Source organism: Podarcis gaigeae, assembly GCF_964106915.1.
Source record: "Podarcis gaigeae genome assembly, chromosome: 5".
Classification (NCBI taxonomy): domain Eukaryota; kingdom Metazoa; phylum Chordata; class Lepidosauria; order Squamata; family Lacertidae; genus Podarcis; species Podarcis gaigeae.
Window position 1 is genome coordinate 27,031,554 of NC_139681.1, and position 19,321 is coordinate 27,050,874.

At 41.4% G+C, this 19,321-nt stretch overlaps 1 protein-coding gene and 1 long non-coding RNA gene across 3 annotated transcripts in view; one reads left to right on the top strand and one right to left on the bottom strand.

Moving 5' to 3' along the window:
* The window catches only part of BICC1 (BicC family RNA binding protein 1), a 104,597-nt gene extending 86,324 nt beyond the window's left edge, over positions 1-18,273 (top strand). Inside the window, exons 12-21 of the mRNA XM_083740277.1 lie at positions 407-603; positions 2,661-2,802; positions 3,824-3,980; positions 5,004-5,169; positions 5,901-5,940; positions 7,244-7,398; positions 10,271-10,427; positions 11,074-11,234; positions 14,518-14,617; positions 14,845-18,273. Coding sequence (XP_083596403.1) covers positions 407-603; positions 2,661-2,802; positions 3,824-3,980; positions 5,004-5,169; positions 5,901-5,940; positions 7,244-7,398; positions 10,271-10,427; positions 11,074-11,234; positions 14,518-14,617; positions 14,845-14,975 — 1,406 coding nt within the window. The 3' untranslated portion in view covers positions 14,976-18,273. The remainder of the gene's footprint in view (positions 1-406; positions 604-2,660; positions 2,803-3,823; positions 3,981-5,003; positions 5,170-5,900; positions 5,941-7,243; positions 7,399-10,270; positions 10,428-11,073; positions 11,235-14,517; positions 14,618-14,844) is intronic.
* The window catches only part of LOC310845448, a 65,101-nt gene continuing 55,133 nt past the window's right edge, over positions 9,354-19,321 (bottom strand). For both annotated transcript variants that reach the window (XR_014564747.1, XR_014564748.1), the window contains one exon: positions 9,354-10,403. This is a non-coding gene — a long non-coding RNA (uncharacterized lncRNA). The remainder of the gene's footprint in view (positions 10,404-19,321) is intronic.

The following is a 19,321-nucleotide window of genomic DNA, read 5'->3' on the forward strand; positions in this document are numbered from 1 at the left end:
CGGACGTTAAGCTAAGCCATTTCCAGCCCCAGGAGGAGCATGGGGAGTGTTTGCACAACATGCCTACACACTGTGGCCAACGCACTAACGTGTCGCGTCACAGTTTGGAAAGCTCTCATTTATAGCATTAAAGTGATGTGATCAATTTAAGTCTCTTTGTTGTAATTACCTTCTTTACAGTGGAGTATCCTAGGATAGAGCACTTCCTTTGCAGAATGTTCCAGGTTCAGTCATTGACATTTCAAGTAGCAGGACAGTGCCATAGAGAGATGCCGGCAGTTGAGAAAAAGCTGTACTGGAGCAATTGCCTGGCTGTCCGTAATTGCTGCTCTATTTAATGAAGATTTTGTGCATGAATGCAATTGAGAAATGTTACTGATCTAGAAGTTGTTACATTTTCTTCCAGGCTTCTCTGCTATTCCCCACCTGATGATGCCATCTACTGCCCAAGCCACTTTGACCAGTATTCTTCTATCAGGAGTGCCAAACTATAGCCAGAACACGCCATCTCCCCCTCCTGGCTTGACCCCTGTCGATATTCATGTCAATGGCATGCAAGCGGAAAACAAGAAAAGCTCAGCTTCTCTAAATGGTCATGTAAAGGTAAATTGACGTAGGCTACAATCCTAAGCATTCTTCGTTGAGAGTATGCCATTGAACTAAGTAAATATGCTTAGGATTATGCAGTCAATGCATATTGAAAATACATCTAAGTAAATTATCATTTAGACAATAAAAACCTTATGTTAAAAGCTTATGTTAAAACAGCAAGCAGAGTATAAAAAATTTCCTGCCTTGATTAATTAGCGCACTTTGTCAATCTAATAGTTATAAACTCTAACACAGCAGGTAAATGTGGAGATTGTGGTCAAGCATAAATTTATATATCTCCCTCTGTACAGGTGGGACAAATCTGAGGTGGGCACCTTTTTACTATTTATAGGCTGAAAGCAAGTCTGGAGGTCTGTGTGCTCCCTCTCCTCCTACAGTGAAGCTGCCAGGAAGAGGTTGGAAGCTTTAGGTTTCATTTTCATTTAAACACAGTTTAGTTGCATGTACCAACCCAGACAAACTGTGGTTAGTTATAAGGATGGTTTGCTGAAACCAGTCAATTTCATAAACCATCGTTTGATGTTGGCTTGTTTCAATAAATAATAGTTTAGACTAACCACAGTTTTTCAGGATTTGGACATAAAGCTGAGTTGCTGAGTTTAAATGAAAATGAACACTTCTGATCTCCTCATTACTGTACTGTAGGAGAAGAGAAGGAGGAGCATATGAGACCAAGGCTTTTTTCACTTGTTAAACCATAGTTTAACATAGCATCCAGATGCAGCCACAGAGTGGGTTGTATTTTAAGTCCCATTTGAAATCAGTTCAAGCCAGCTAAAGGTCTCACTAATGTCAATAGAAATCAACCAAGCAATCTTCGGGGCTTCTTAAGCTTTGCAGAGTATAATAGTGGTGTCACTTTGCCATTGCAGCTTCCTTCCTACTTGGCATCTTCAGTATCTCGAATTGTAGGGAATACGTCCAAAATATGAACATTGATTTTTGAAACTCAGATTTAGTGCTGCTCATTGTTTTAAAACCTGGACTTGTTCACCTGAAATTGTTGGGTAGGGAAAATGTAAATATTTCCCCCCCCCCCTTGAGTTTCTTTCTGTCTTCAATCTACCTAATTTTGTGTTCAACCACTTTGGCACAAAGATAATTTTCAACAGTGACAATCTGAACTCACAATATTGGAAGAGTGCATCAGTGGATGGCTTCTGTGGGGCATGACAAAAGTCTTCGGTGGTTTAGGGTCAGACATAAATATTCCATTCAATTAAACTATGCTTGATCTTGGGGAAAGAGTGGGTGTGCTGTTTGCTGGGAAAGGCATCTGGGTAAGCACAGGATGACTCTAGTGGTATCCTTGAGTGTACATATTGTACTGCCATTCCCTCCTAGGAAAGTTGCTAAAGTTCTGCTCCTTGTGTCATTGCTTACAAGCCAAATCCCCTGTTCCTGACATTGTCCTGGTTTGCATTTCACTTTAAACCATAGTTAAAATAAACTGTGGTTTAATGTGAATGGACAGAATTCTAGCGCTTGCAGCCAAAATAACGGGTGCTTTGCTCCTCTCTTGCTGGGAATCAAGCCGTGTTCTGGCTTGTTGTGTCATCTGAACCTGCTCTCGTCATTTATTTCTCTCCAAAACATGAATTGGAAGCCAAGGTTTGTTCCTGGCCTAATGCTTGTGGTTTGTTTGGGGGAAAGAAACCATGACCCAAGTTTGGATGACACCATAAGCCAGACCACGGCCTGTTTCCTGGCAGCAGCAGGGGAGGAGTGCAGCACCCAGGATTTCAGCAGCATGCAGTAGCACACAGCTTTTTCCCATTAAACCACAGGGGTTTTGTTTTGTTTCAAACTACGGTTACTTTTCTGTGTTGTGTGAAACGTGCCATTAGGTTTTCTCATCTCCACCCGGGCATCTCTTTCATGACAGGCCCTGCTCTGTATGGGCACCCCTCTTGCCATTCATCAAAGGACTTTTGCTAGTGTAAATGCTTAAGTGTAAACTGCTCCTTTTTGTTGTTCTCAGTGGATCTTTTTCAATCAAATGTTTTATAGTTTAAGATTATGACTAAACATTCTTGCGACTATTCCAGACCTCAGCTATGAAATATACTGCACTAACTGCTGCATCACTCGGTGAAAATGTATTGGGTCCAAACCACAGCGATCCATCCAGGCAGACAAATAGTCATAGTGCCTCTGAACAAGTGACCACCAAGGCAAATGCTGGCGAAGGTATAATCAAATAAGCATTGTGCTTTCTCAGGTTGCCTTATCCTCTCAGATGGGCAGGGTTACCTCTCCTGAGAGATTCGGGATAAGCTTGTATTTTAATTGGTGATGAATCATTCTAAACACTAGCTGAGTAAATGGCAAGCTAAGCGACTAAGCAGATAGAAAGAAATTAAGAAGGAGCTGCCAGTTTCAGCAGGATTCCCAAGTCGTCATCATACTAAATATTGAAGAGATGCTCAAGTTCAAATAGCTGGTTGAGGGTTGCCGTTAAATCCATTGTCACTCATCTTACACATGAGTTCGTCAGTAGCTTGGCTTGGAATAAAACAAGCCGTGCTTCATTATAGAAATGAGCCTTGGGCTTGCATGCTTTCCCTCCCCTTAGTTGGAAAGGGAGGAGTTTTAAATCTCCTGTCCCCAGTTTATTCTAACCTGCAGTTTCCTGAACTCAAGCAAAATGGGAAAGAAGGGAATGTATGAGCTCAAGATTCACGGCAGCTTTCACTTCAAACAGCAAACCATGCTTTTATATTACATATGAGCCAGACCAGTAAAACTGCTCAAATCAAGGTTTTTATATTGCACTGTAAAATTCAATTTCTTAGTTTCATGGTATGATGAATGATAGAGGTGTAGTATGGTTCACATAGCTTCTAATATTACGCCTTCAAGTGTGTATATGGGTGCTATAGGTCTCTGTGTAGTGCTTTGCTGAAAAGTTTGGTAACAGAAATTCTGCACCAAGAAAATGTGAATCATTCTTTCCCTATACAAATGATATATGAGCATGCTTTGTGTTTTTATTACAAAGTTCTGCTGTGCATAGTGACTGTGTTTAACTATTTTTTTGGAAAGCTGCAAATATCCTTCATAATAAATTGAAATGCCCAAATCTTCAGCGGAATCAATACTATAGAAGGATCTTGGTGGCTCTCGAATCAGTTCCTATAGTGAGAGGATTTGTGCTAGCTTTAAATCATTCCTGACAGATACATAATATACTGCTCTTTGTTCTCCATAGGTTGCAATGATGCCTTTGTGGAGGTGGGCATGCCAAGAAGTCCATCACATTCAGCCAATGCCAGTGATCTCAAGCAAATGATGAGTTCCTCCAAGCAATCCTGTGCAAAGAGGCAAACAGTAGAACTGTTGCAAGGCACCAAAAACTCTCACTTACAGTATGTCACATTCATAAATATGACTTTATAAAGTACAGGGAGGCAGTAACATATTTTACATGTTCTGGCGAAGGGCAGGTAGCTCTGCCATTAATAACGGTCTTACTCTGGAGTTAAGGCTCTGCCCTGAAGTAAGAGAGCTTCTCAGAATTCATATGGACATGGTGATCTCTTGATGACCCACATTTGACTCTCATGATTTTTGCTTAATTGAAGTGCTACCTGCATGCTAATACTTAACAGAGAGTCTCTCAATGTTACCATCCCCCTATTGCAGTAGAGATTCCCTAGGGCTGAGAAAACAAGGCTTGCGCAAGGCTACATAGTGAGTGGTGAGATTTCAGCAGGGAATTTTGTGATTTACAGGTCAGTCTCATACCCACCACACTAGCTCTCCAAAAGAAATGTGTGGGGTTCGCAGCATACTTTCCACAAGACAACTCTTCAGTAACTTTTAAGGCAGGCTTTTTAATATTGTCATAGCGATGTAGTTGCGACTTCTCAATTGGATGTGGGTTATATTCCCCGCTTTGCTTAAAAGTAAGGAGCAATGTGACCAGATCAGTTCACACCAATAAGTTGGCCCACACTTAAATAGCCTTTTCCACTAATCCTTGGTCTGTGAGCAGCCACATGGGCCACAGGGAACATATTCATGCACTCTTAGATCTACATACCTCCAAAGATGCTCTCTTGGGAAACGAGTGAGCCAAACTCTCTTATTCACACTTTGAATCGAGTTTTTTGGGAAGTTAATGCAAATAATACTGGTGGCCGTGGAAGCTAAAGCCAACATTAGTAGACTGCTTGCTGCGTCACCTCTGAAAAAGCAAGCATTAAATTCTGTACAAAGTTATTATTTGCATTCCAGTGCTTAAAGATGAGTACCTAATCTGTCTTGTCCTTCAAAAATGTTTTCTTTTCCTGTTGCTTTAACTGAGAACAAAACAAATGCTGTTAAGATCTCTGCGCACTTTAAAAGCAAATCCTGCTCCCTAAAAGAAACCCCTCTCATCTTTACAGCACCACAGAGAGGCTGCTTTCAGATTCTGAGCTGAGTGGTTCAGAGAACCCAGTGGCTGATAAAAAGGCTCCTGGAAGTGAACGAGCAGCTGAGAGGGCAGCAGCAGCCCAGCAGAATTCTGAAAGAGCGCGCCTTGCCCCACAGTCATCATATGTGAATATGCAGGTACTGAGCATGTGGTAGCTTAAGCCCAAATTGCGGTGAAAACCAAGAAGTGGCCAGATCTGGACTCCAATTACTCTGGCTCCTTCAGCCCTTATAACTGTGTGTGTGTGTGTGTGTGTGTGTGTGTGTGTGTGTGTGTGAGAGAGAGAGAGAGAGAGAGAGAGCCTTCTTAAAATGTACACAATTAAAATTCCATCCTAAGAAGGATTCTGCCTGTCCCAGTCCACATATGCCTGGTCTATAATTGCAAAAGGATGTCCCATTATGAATATGGCAGGAAAAAGCAGGCAGCCAATCTACCCCAAGGGGGTTGGAGCTCACACTGTGGTAACTTGGTGATGGAACTTGGTGACCAAAGCAAAACTCAGCATGAGAAGTTTTTCAGTGCTCCTGCAGCAGTAATCACATGGCGAAGAAGCAATTTTTAGATCAGAGAACCAAACTCCAAATACCTTGGAAAAAGAGTCTGTGTTTGAAAATAGTAGATTGGGTGAAGGTTTAGGAATAACTACAAAGCTATTTACAGCCCTAATTAGCTGGTTTTAAGTGAAAGTTTTAAGTATATCAAATGTTAATTGGACTTGCTGGCACATTGTTGTTCAGTGCTTAGTGTTCCCCCTAGACAAACTTATGGACCGTGATCAAAATCTTTGTGGCTTGGAGAGCAGAGTACTGGCATGACATTTAGTGAGAGCAGTGATTAAGCTGCCTTCTGTGTGTTTCATTTTTAGGCATTTGACTATGAACAGAAGAAGCTATTAGCAACCAAAGGTATGTGGGACAACTGTGACTTGCAGCATATATATCTGTTTGGTAGCTGAGCAATGAAAGGGTTCATGCTTCTCTCCCCTGCTGCCCTGAGATTTGGCTGGCTTGGTTGCTCAAATCGAGAAGCTGTATCGTAGACAACATGTTTTGCAATCCAAACTTCTCTGTGTATAAAAACTCTGGTTCTGCTGTTACAGTGTGGGAGAACACTGTAAACTTGAAACTTCTTGGTCCAGAATAAACTTGTCTTGGGGCAGGTGGCTGGAAAGGATGACATACTCATGTTTCATCGGGAACTTTGTTTCCAAGAAACACAGGCCTCATCTGCTACTGCACCATTTTCCTCTTGTATAATCATGCTTAGCATGCATCCCCTTTTTGCAGCAACTTGGATGGAGGGGATTGCCAACCGGCTGCGCATCCTGTAAACACAGGGGAAAGTGTTGGGGGTTCAATGCCTTCCATATTTCTAAGCATAAGTGACCGCAGTTGGAATGGGTGCTGCGTGCATACATTAATATGCACATCTGGCTAATCCCCATATAAAATATATGTGGAGGTATCACAAGTCATTGACAAGTGGGCCTCAGTCCTGTTTACCTGAAGGAGCATCTTCACCCCCATCATCCAGCCTGGACACTGAGGTCCAGCGCCAAGGGCCTTCTGGCGGTTCCCTCGCTGCGAGAAGTGAGTTACAGGGAACCAGGGAGAGAGCCCTCCCAGCAGATGTCAAGGCAATAAGCAACTATTTTACTTTTAAAAGACTACTGAAGGCAGCTCTGTTTAGGGAAGTTTTTAATGTTTGACGCTGTATTGTTTTTAATATCCAGTTGGAAGCCACCCAGAGTGGCTGGGGAAACCCAGCCAGATGGGTGTGGTATAATAATAAATTGTTGTTGTTGTTGTTGTTGTTGTTGTTATCAACATAGCGTTCCATCACGGAGGGCTTGGGACCCATCTCAGTTCTCCATTTCTCTTTTCCAAATAGCCTCCCTCTTTCTTCTGGCATATATGCCAGAACCTCTCTATAAGGAATGAGATGTGCATGCATGTATGTACAAATGCCCACAGCACACATTATTATATCTAAGATACTTAGCTTGTATGTGTTATTGGAGCTCCATGGTTTCTCCTCATACATACAGAATCGTAAATCCCTACAAGATTGGAGGTCATCACACCATCTCAGTATATGTGGAGGGAAGCAAAGGTTAAGAGCAACCTGTTTTGGCCAAAAGACGCCATTTTTATCCAAAAACGTACAAGGTTCATGCTTACGGGTATGGTGTCTTTTGTTTTCTTTAAGCTATGTTAAAGAAGCCAGTTGTTACGGAGGTGAGGACACCGACAAACACCTGGAGCGGGCTTGGCTTCTCCAAATCAATGCCAGCCGAAACAATCAAGGAATTGAGAAGAGCTAACCACGTGTCTTATAAACCATCCATGTCGACAACTTATGAGGTATGCAAAACTGCAAGTATGAGTTTTGCTATGCATGCAAGAAACTGGGGCCACTCACCTGAATTTTGAACATATGTACCAATTTGCAGAGAACTTGAAGCTCCAAGATCTTAAGAAGCTGCAATGTGGCATGTTCTTTGACTTCTCTAGGTTTAACTCTTCATTGATTTATGGAGTCTCTGTTAATTTTATTGGTTTTTAAAAACAGGTTCAGCAAAGTCTGTACATCAAGCAAAGAACTAGAGAAATGTGGTCCTGTAGATGTCAAAAGGGTAAAAATAGTCACACGGGATCAGTACAAGGCTGTAGCTCTGTGGCAGATTCCCCAGTGTAGTCGGTGGTGATCACCTGTGTTTTTTTGTACAAGTGTCTGCAAAGCAAAAGTATTTTCATTTCTAGCTTGAATGAATAATCATAATGGCCTGTTTTCTAGAATGCAGCCACAACTAATTGGAGGCTGCATAAGGACTTAAAACTTGTATTTGTGGCTTTCACAATAAGACACATGAGATAATTACTGAAGGTTCAAGGCCTATGAAATCTAAAGTGGAAAAAGCCGGGGGTGGGGGGAGAGATTCTGCCTGTTGGCAACTGGATCCCAGCACGGACATGGTTCATGCCACGAGGTTAAGTTACATGGCAAGTGCAATGCAGATTCCCACAATGAATTGTTTTGCAGTGGCTTCTAGATGAAGGAGAGGAGATTGTAGTGTCATGTTCTACTGTGGCTTCCTGGTAGCAGAGCTGTGGAACTCTTGGTTGACAAGGAGGGATGAGAAAGCAAGAGTAGTCATGCTGCTCCCCTGCTCAACATTTCAAGGTCTTCTGCATTGTGCTCCTCCTACAGCAAATTTGCATTGTGGTAACACTGCAAAACACTCAACTTTATAAAGGAGCATCTCTTTAGATATGATGCCAGATCTTTACCAACACCAAATGTTTATGGGTTTTACTGCCATTTGAATTTTCTGGAGTGTGGGGTGCAAGGGATTCCCCCATGACAGTGTTAATAGTGGCAGGGTGGAAAGTCTACTGTTCAGATGTCTAACGGATAGGTGGAAAACACCCATGGCAGAAACTGTGCTTTCTCTTTTGCAAAGTCAAAACATTGCATTAAATGAGATATAGGCTTTTTTATGAACCATATTCAGAACTTATGAATAGGATGTAAATAATAAAAATGGATTTTCCTTAGGAACAGGTTTAGTTTGGCACACGCTGTTCCTCGTACTCTATATACTTTTAGCAGATAAATGTTGTCTCGTGTGTTTCACATTATCTTCCAGCCATTTTACTTGTCTCCCTTTTTCACAGGAGTTTATTAGGAGACTAAAAATGTTTTCTGTCTCTGAGTCACTTGGCTGTAACCCAGAAGCAAACCACAGCCTGGGTTTCTTGCTCTGTAAACTATTTCTTCAGAGACTCCGCTGCTCATTGTTTTGCTTTGCTTGAGACATGTGGGCAAAATAAAAACCATGGATCCCTTTGTTTTCCTGCTTATACTGGGCTGTTTTCAGAACTTCCATTGGTATTAGAAAGCACTTCTGTCATGGTACCTTACATCATTGATTCCAAAATGATTAGCCAGGAGTTAACCAGTGAACTCTGGGAACATGTGGGCGTGGTCACAAAGTCTCCAGTGGATCACATGACAATCTCAGTGTGGTGAGGAGCATTCCAGGTCATGGAATGACTCTGTGGAGGCACTGTTGCATTAGGATGGTGCCATTTTCTTTTTTTTAAGAGCTTCACAGGTGTGTTTGTGATATGGGTCATGAGTTTCTTTCCCTAAAACCAAAGTTATTGAGATGTCTCTTACAAAAAATGGGAGCAAGCCCAATAAAAAGGAAGGGTAGAGTTGAAAAGGGTGCCAACCATATTACAACCATGTTGGTGATTGATGTGTTAGTAATTAGCTACTGCCGAAATGAATGACTAGGTGGCACAACCTTGGCTTATTGCATAACTATTGTTGCTTTTTTATTTATTCGATTTATATACCACCCTTTATCCAAAGATCCCAGGGCAGCATAATAATTTATGCAGCATAATAACAAAAACATAACACACAGCACGATAATAAAATAATCATAACAACAGCCCCTAGGACCTGCACCCACCCACACATTTAACCAACAATGGCTGAAGGCCAGAGTAAAGAGGGATATTTTTCACCTGACACCTAAAGACATGTAATGAAGGTGCCAGGCAAGCCTCTCTGGGGAGAGCATTTCACAGATGGGGAGCCACCACAAAAAAAGACCAGTTATTGTGTTGTCACCCTCCAAAGCTCTCAGGGAGGTGGGACATAGAGAAGGGCCTCAGATAACAAGCACACAGGGTCCAGGTCAGTTTGTATGAGGAGAGATGGTCCTTAAGGTATTGAGGTTCTAAGCTGAATAAGGTAGTGTGTCCTCCATATATGCCGGTGAGTACAGAATCCTGTTGGTTGCAACCTTTTTTTGTATTTAATAAGACTCCAGAGCCCAAAGTAAGTACTCAGCAATATATCCAATGCAGTCCTTGCTGAACTGCACCCCTTCAGGCCTGGATGTTCTTCCATGTCAAGAAATGCTCATCTATCACCTTTTAGAGGTTGATAGTTTACACTACTCCTTGATGTGGAATCATTTCTAGTGAGAAATGGGATTAAACAAGAAAGGGTGTGCTCCATTCTCTCTTTTTTCTCCTCCTCCTCTCTTTATCTCGGCCTATTCCACTTGCTCACCTTCCTAGGGTAGCTCCCCTACAGGGGTGCTCACCTGTAAAAGAAAAGAAAAAAAGTCATTTCAGGGTGACCATTATTTAAGGTTTATAAGGAGCCTTCTCCCAGTTTTCAGGTTTTGCTTATTCCCTCTTATCTTTCTTGCAGGGTTCATCAATGTCTCTCTCGCGATCCAACAGCCGGGAACACCTAGGAAGTGGTAGCGACTCTGATAACTGGAGAGATCACAATGGCATTGGCTCAGCAGCCCCTGGTGACTTTGTTTCTTCCATTGGCAGCCCTAAAAGGAAACAAAACAAATCAAGTAATGATTTTCTGCTTTATTTTTTATTTTTTAAACTTGAGCATGACTTCTGTCTTTCACTATTGTTGGCTTGGCTAAAATTTTGTCCCGAGTCTAGTGGAAGCAAAGTTGGTTATTTAGCCTGTTAATTGCAAGTGTTAAAATCCTAGAACAGAGTTAGAAACTGGGTGTGTGGCAGTGGGGACAGGTTGCTGAAAAAGGCTTCCCTGAATCATTCGTCTCCCCTTTGACTCTGTAATGTGTGGATCAACTTCATGCCTTGATGTCACCATATTGAGTGTAGCCGTATTTCCAACACCACATCATTGACTGGCTGCTGCTGCTAACATGAGCAAATGCTCAGTGTCATGACATTTAGGATGCTGTGTAAGTTGAAGCACACAAATCAAAGGTGGGGGGAGAGGGCCTTAATGCAAGGCTGCCCTATTCAGGAGCAGCCCCACATGTAGTTTCAATCTTTGACTTTCTTTCGTAGCACTTCAGTGAAAATATTACGGCTTGATCATTTTCCTTTGGGTGGGCTGGGGTTTAAAGTCTACCTGTCACAGCGGCTTATGCACAGTTTAAGTAGTTCAGTGGGATATCTTTTAAAAGTGAAATGCAAACTGTTTGGAAACTCAAAGGTACTTCCTCTCTGAACTTCCAGCTGAACATTATCTCAGCAGCAGCAATTACATGGACTGCATCTCCTCGCTGACAGGAAGCAATGGCTGTAACTTGAACAGCCTATTTAAGGGATCTGACCTGCCTGAGCTGTTCAGCAAACTGGGTTTGGGCAAATACACAGACATATTCCAGCAACAAGAGGTCAGTGTCTGGAAAAGGCATTTTTTTGTTGTTGTTCCTGCTAGAGTGTTTTGATTACTTTCCAAACTAAATCGCTCAATTGCTACCATCTGCTGCGCTTTCATTTACTATTCTGTGAAGACCACATGCTCATTCCTTGAATGTAGGAATAGCTAGCTTCAAACCTCAAGTGTTTTCAAAGCACTGTGCTGAGAGAAGCAACTCTGGTTTCCAGTGTTTGCAAGCATATGTGGACGCATGCTCTGTAGTGCATTGGCATCCAACTTGCTGTATGAGTGCTTCATGTGTGACACCGTGCGTCAGTGGCTTGTGACACATCTACATAAGAAACAGGAGAGCCTCTGGCCCTGCCTGTTGTCATCAGGCCTTTGCCTCTACTGCAGCATAGTGCTGCGTGCTTCCCAGCTCAACATACTAAAGCATGGGTAGCTAACATGATACATGGGTAGCTAACATGTTGGTCTCGTGATCCTGGAACACTGACCATGCTGACTATCAGTGATGGCTATTGAAAAATGTAAGCTTTTATCCCTGTGCATAGTTTGAACAGGGCACAGAATTCAGCTTTCATTGGAGCAAAACTTTGATTGCCTGGACACAAATCTGGTATTTTGTTGCATGGCTTACACAAAAAATTGGCAAAGCCACTGGTCTCCTTTGAAAGGAAAGGCAGGATATATTGATGATGATGACGATTTATTTGTGTCCCACCCATCTGACTGGGTTGTCCCAGCCACTCTGGGCGGCTTCCAACATATATATTATAACATAATAAAACATCAAACCCTATACTGGACTGCCTTCAGATGTCTTCTAAAGGTTATATAGTTACTTATCTCCTTGACATCTGATGGGAGGGTGTTCCACAGGGTGGCTGCCACTTCTGAGAAAGCCCCTCTACCTGGTTCCTGGTAGCTTCACTTCTCACAGTGAGGGAACCACCAGAAGGCCCTCTGTGCTTGATCTCAGTGTCCAGGTTGAACGATGGGGGTGGAGACGCTCCTTCAGGTATACAGGGCTGAGGGTGTTTAGGGCTTTTAAGGTCAGCACCAACACTTTGAATTGTACTCAGAAACTATGATGTTATCAAGTGTACCCAGGAGTAGCAGTACCTAATCCTGTGGGGATTGTCTTCTGCCAACTGAGTTACAAAAAGAGTGGGCCACCTTCAGCTCAGGTACATTGGCCACACTCATATACCAAATTCTGCCTTACTAAAACCAGGATATTTGTGAGCTGCTTTACTCATGCTTTGCCCCTCCACTCCCTTCATGAAAGCAGGGGAACAAACTAGGAAGATGCAGTTAACCATAGCTTCCTGCTGCGTGCAAACTGAGAAACTGTGGTCAATGGCTTCCATAGAAGCCTGGCTATGAAACCGTGACTTAAACGACATATGATTCTGGCTTGTTTGGAATCCATTAACCACAGTTCTCAGTTTGCACATAATAAACTATGGTTAACTGTGTATTTCTGGCTTGTTTCCCCACTCACACAAAATAAGGGAAGCAGGAGCCAAGGGACTGCATGTGAGCATCCAAATCTTGAGCCTCTCCTGGCTTGCTAAACTAGAATATAATTGTGCCATCTGTCTACTAGCCTGCCCTCATTTACTCAATATTGCTACTGGCCTTCTTTCTTATTTTTGTAGTAGAGTCTTGCAAAGAGGTATGCCATCTGGTGGTATAGATCTGATGGCTTACCATCTGAAAATTCTGAAATTCACACGTCTTTGAGAATACACACGTATGTGTGCTCAGGATGTTGGATATGTGAATGCCCTCGAAAACTTGCTTTTCACCCCGTCGTTATTTACATGAACAATTCAGCAGCACATAACACTGTCAGATCATTTCTTAGGCACCAATGTGTTAGCTCCCAAGATTGAGACTGTAGCTGCTTTCCTCTTCCCAGGCTTTTTAGCTTGGTGCAGCACAGCAGCTAACTTGGCATTTTGGAAACTGGGCTCATGGTTAGGGATTTGCATTCTTAACTACTACCTGTAACCACAGGACAAAGCTTGCTTTACAAATCCTGGTTAAAAAGGAGAAGTCTTAACTATGATCCCAGGCAACACACTAAGCCAAGCTACTGTGCTGCACTAATCAAAGAAGTCCATCAGGAAGCAAAGAGGATGCCTGTTCCTCTCCAGGAGCCAGCATGTTCACATGGACACTGTAAGTTGTACCCTGACTTACTGTGCTGTGAGAACCAGGCCATTGTTTTGTTTTGTTTTGTTTTGTTTTTCTAGGACTGGCATTTGTAATGCATGTAAGACAGAATTTGGGTAAGCGGAGATTTCACATCCTCATTAACAAACTAGAATTGAGCAAGAGTTCATTTAAAGCTTGCATCGAAACTCCTGTAAAACAGACAGTGCATTATTTAGTTACAGAAATCAGGCACAGATACATTGCCATCTTAAAGATTTAGCATTGCATTAAAGGAGATTTCTGTAAGGACCCTATGAAATTGGATGGACAAATCCATCCAGTCCAGCAGCACCATGGCTGATCAGCAGGTAGGCTTGAACTGAGACAGAGTGTTTCCTTGCCCATCTTGTTGGTTTATTTTCTCAATCTAGGAATGTACGGATAGGGTAGAAAGGGTGTTGAGGTCGTTCAGCTCTTAGCCCATTTCTCATTGAGGTCTTGACCTACACACATTTCTAATAGTACTGTTCCCATCTCCTCTGTGGTTGCTCCATGATGCTAGAACAGAGGGTAGCCATTGTGGTTCCTTCCAGATGTTTTGCACCACCACTCCTATCGACCATAGCCAATATGGTCAATGATCAGGAATGACTGGATTTGTGGTCCACAACATCTGGAGCGCACCATGTTTGCTTCCCTGCACTAGACGTAAACAGAAACTGATCCACTTGCATAGTGGTTATAGCACACAAACAGTGTTTAGGCACACAAACAGTGTTTAATATGGGTACATATTAAAGCACCCTTTACACCTGCTTCTCTGTGAAGAAAAACTGTGGCAATGGGGCATTTCTATAATCTTTTCTTCTTCATGGTTTTAAATCATACTTCCATTATATATGTGTAATTACCTAGGAGTGAGTGCTATTGGACTTGATGGGGTTAACTTCTGAGTAGGCACAACATAGGATTACCCTATGCTGCTCTTGCTCAGTTTTCTCTTTGGATGATAAAAATAAAGTTCTTCAGGGAAGTTATCTATACCAGTCCCTTTAGTATGCATTTTGAATCTTTACTGTGAGACTTCTGTATCTTGAATTACTAGGGTATACATTTTGTATTTTCTCCAGATTGATCTTCAGACGTTCCTCACTCTCACAGATCAGGATCTGAAAGAGCTCGGAATTACGACTTTTGGTGCACGAAGGAAAATGCTGCTTGCAATTTCAGGTAAACAAAAATGCAGTTTGTGCATATAAGAGCCCTTTGTTTTTCCTGTCTTCCTTGCTTGCTTGAGTTGTTACATCTCAAGAATACATTTCACCCTCCTTGATGTGTAGGGATTTAATCTGCATTAGTTTACCAAACAAAACTTTTTAAAATTAATCCCTATTTAGCTGCTATTTTTTAATGAGCCCTTTACTTTTCTTCCCCGTCCCCTCCCCTCCTATGCACAGAACTGAATAAAAACCGAAGAAAACTGTTTGACCCCTCCAATGTCCGTGCCTCGTTCCTGGAAGGTGGCGCTAGTGGAAGACTGCCGCGTCAGTTTCATTCGGACATTGCTAGTGTGAGCGGCCGCTGGTAGCAGTAAGTCGAGGCTCTCACAGTTGACTGCACAAATGGACATGGCAATCCTGTGGACAGCCATCACTGCACACAACCCCCTGCACTTTGGGAATTTAGGTACCAAGGACCAAAGCCTTCTGCACAAATACCTGTGCCAAAAAAAGAAAGAGAACACTTATCTCTTTCTGAACACCAAATGTGGATTATGTTTTACTCATGTAGATTGGACAGAATTTGCAATAATGATAATATAGGGTTCTTTGTTTAGTATTTTATTACTTATAATAACTATATTGTATGCACTGAAATTTTTTTTTTTACTTATTTGAATGGAGAGTGAAGGGCTGGGATGCCAGAGGGGCATAGCATGTGGTTTTTATCAAGAAGGTATTTCTGGTACTGCTTAATGATTAATTGAGGTCTTTCTGCACTTTACGTGTTCTGATTGCTTGTCCTGTGGAAATTTTATTGTTTTCCTCTTCAATTTCCACGGGGGAAAAATATTGTATTGGCACTTATCAACATTTGTCAGGTATGTTCCCACATTAGATGAAATTCTTTTGCCATAAATCATACAAGCAAATCAAATTTTGGTTATTTCCCCCCTTTAAACAACTGTAGAGAAGTCGTCAACAATCAGGTCTCTTAGCGTTGGACTCAACCTTCTTTTCGCTTTTGGGAGGCATTCAAAGAATCCTTACAGTTAAGCTTGTGCACTGTAAAAGATGCAATGAAAGACCAAAATGAACCTTATTGCCATCAGTTATCCCTATTTAGCTGCTGCCTGTAATGCTAAAACTGATTTTAATGGTCGTCTCAAAGCAAAGGACTATTTTAGTATATACTGCCACTAAAGGACACTTTATTTATAGGAAACGTCTTATTTTTTAAGAATCTGTACACTTTACAGTGCATAAGAAATTAAACGGATCTCCTAAAAAGTTTTTGGTAGAGGATGGAAGGCGGTTCATCATGCCAGAACTCTGGGCAATTGTTCATTTAAGGAGAGCATTAATTTCATTTGACAAGACAGCACTGTTGCATTTATTTCAAGAATATTGCTTACATTGACTCTTCATTCAGCAATAGATCAACATAAATCAAATAGCTGCAATGACATCTGTTTTATTGGTTGATTTAAGTTTGTGATTGTCAGCTATGGAGTTTTGAGATGAGCTATTTCCAAAAATCCATACTGACTGTCACCAGAAAGAGTCTGTGTTGTGCATGGATAGAGCTAACAGTTGTGTTCTTATACTGTGAAAGGTCAAGAAATCTGGTTATACTATTTCTGTCTTTTTGCAAATGACTAGGTATAAATTTATGAAGTGAAGGATAGGATGATGTGCCTCTTGGCGATGCAATACAATGTTTCCAAACATGAATTTATAGAAAGAAGAAAAACATTCCCATAGAAAAAATTGTGAACTTACTTGTACTGTAATTTCTTATTTATGTACAATGTACAAACCCTTTAAGGTGGTTGCAAACCACTCTTAACGAAGGCATTAGATTTAACCAATTACCGTAGCTGTTTTTTTATATATGCAAAACAGGGGTGAGAAATAGTTTTGACACTTTCTGTGGATAATGGTTTTCTACGGCGGAGAAAAACACACAAACACACACAAAGGAAACCTTTAATGGTAGATAACGCAGTTGTAATCTGCTACCCACCGGCATTTGTTCTAACCATCTCCAGTGATGGCTATATAGCTAATCAGCCTCTCACTGCAACTCAGATAGCTGCTGATCTTTCTCCAGTGTTTGAAAAAGCACGGGCCAGATTAGTGCATGCTCAACTGTAGTTGCCTTTTTCTGTGTGTTGCCTTATGTATTATCCTGGAAATCAGCTAGTCCTGCCTCAAAACTTAACACATACTTCTGTTCACACTGTAATATAGAGATCCTGATACTTAAAAGAAACTATCTTCTTAATCATGAATATGCCCTTTGGTATGAGTCTCCTCATGTGTAGAATTAAGCACTTAGTAGTTCAGGAATTTGGCTTGTCCATGGAAATGATTTTACCAAAATTTAAAACTAACTTGGTTTAATCTGTGCCAGAGTTAATTCAGACTAGGATGAGCACCTATCTGCCAGTCTCTTTCGGCTGCCATTGCACCCTCCCATCACTCGCCTTATTAGGCATTTGTCCCTCCACAGATCTGTGCATATTTTTTCCAGTTTGTACTTAAATGCCATGTGTGTTATGACAGTATTATACCTGGAAGATGCAATTAAGCTGCTGTGGTCTATGCTGAAGTGAAGATTTTCCCAGATATAAGAACGATAGGGCTGCACACTCACAACACATACACACAAATTCCACACTGGAAGAACAACTTTCTCACTCCTTTTGATTCCACAAAAGGGATATATGGCAATGCAATGTTCAGTATTGTCAGTATTGTATTATGCACAAAAAGATATTGAAACGTTAGTTTTAAATTTTGTGCCTTTATAGCGACCAGTTATCTGTAAATATAGAGCAGATACAGATTGTATTTTGGGAGGGAAGGGGTCCTTTTTAGTGAATTTTTTTTAAAGAATAAATAAATGAAAGATGGAATTAAACGTTCAAAAATGGGAATTTTCCAAACTAATCAAATGTTACATGAAAGAATAAATTTATATAACCCCCTTGTTACACTGCCTATGAAATGTAGTCTGTCGTCTTTTACACAGATTTATTCCAGAAGTGATTTCGTGTTCTCTTAACATGGAATGGTTGCTCCCAAAGTCAAAGCAAATACATGCCTGTTATCTTCTCTATAATGCTAGGCCCTGTGAGGACTAACCTAAACTGAGTATTGTTAACAGGCACAGTTACTAAAGAATGCTGATCATGCTTCTGAAGTGAAGGAGCACATCATGTGAGTAATAGTCACCTCATCCTTCTTTTTCTTTACAGTTTGCGGGGGAAAGGTTGCAAATGCAGATTGCCTAAGAGCTACTGGCCCTTACGGGTGCAATCTATATGTTCAGAAACTGTGTGTTGTACACACTGAGAACACAGTGCTTCAGAGTGCTGTTCAAGGGATCACATGGTCCAAATGCACATGGTCAATTATTCCGTTGCCATGGGAGCAGAGTTCAAACCCGTCTGAGACCCAGTGGCCTAACTTTCAGTAGGCAACCTTTGAAATGGGGAAGCATTCAAGTTTAATATCCACTACTAAGGCCCATAACCAGAGATTTTATGCTGAGGAGTGGGTCTACGGATGCTTTTGATATGATGCGAAACAGCCAAGTCTGTTTGTAACATTATGTTTGATGTTTAGAGTTATTGAATAAAAATATTGTTTTTAATCAAATTAAAATGGAAGTTTATGTGTACCCAGTGATTTGGAGCTCCTTGTTTCTTGCTTATTATTTTTTAAGCACTTGCATTGTTTTTCTTATTTCCACAAGAAAAAGGGCTAGAGACTTTGAGGCTGTTTTAGCCAGAGAAAAACATGGGAAAACTTACCCATGCTTATCTCAAGCAGCTTTTTATTATGGAGCATAAAATCTCCTTATGACTGCATGTGTATCCCTCTTAAGGGTCCGTTTTCATTTTACCACAGTGGTATGGAAACCATTTCCTCTTGCTGTGCTCTGGTAGAACCACATTGGCCAGGCTGATTTGCATGGTTTCACCCCATATTGTTTGTCTTTTAAGTCGCATCATTGATTTTACCCATATGGTGTCTTCACACGTACATTTCTGGAACAGGCTACGGCTGCATTAAGAGGAAGAGGCTCCCACAGCACTGCAAATGAATCAGCCTTTGAGAAGTACTGCATTATAAAGAAAATACTGGATCCAGTGAAGCTTATACGTTCTGTAACAATCAACTACAGTGGTACCTTGGGTTACAGACACTTCAGGTTACAGACGCTTCAGGTTACAGACTCCGCTAACCCAGAAATAGTACCTCAGGTTAAGAACTTTGCTTCAGGATGAGAACAGAAATCGTGCAGCGGCAGCAGGAGACCCCATTAGCTAAAGTGGTACCTCAGGTTAAGAACAGTTTCAGGTTAAGAACCGACCTCCAGAACGAAATAAGTTCTTAACCCGAGGTACCACTGTATCTCAGCTTAGAGCTGATGCTTCTGTCTTCGTAATTGGAGACTTCAAGCCTGCACTATGCACAGAGTCTTCTTAACACGCACTGTTTCCATTGTCTTATGGAGCTCACTCTGTGGTCTCTTGCTTAGAAATTATTGCTAGAGAAATGTTTTGGCTCTCTTGAGAAATTAGGATGTCGTGATTTGTGCACATTTGCATTGATGCATTTTTATGAAACACCAATATTTTCCAACGTTCCGTGTGAGATAATCTGCTTTGGATATTCTTGGCCCTCTTGCTGATTAGCTTTC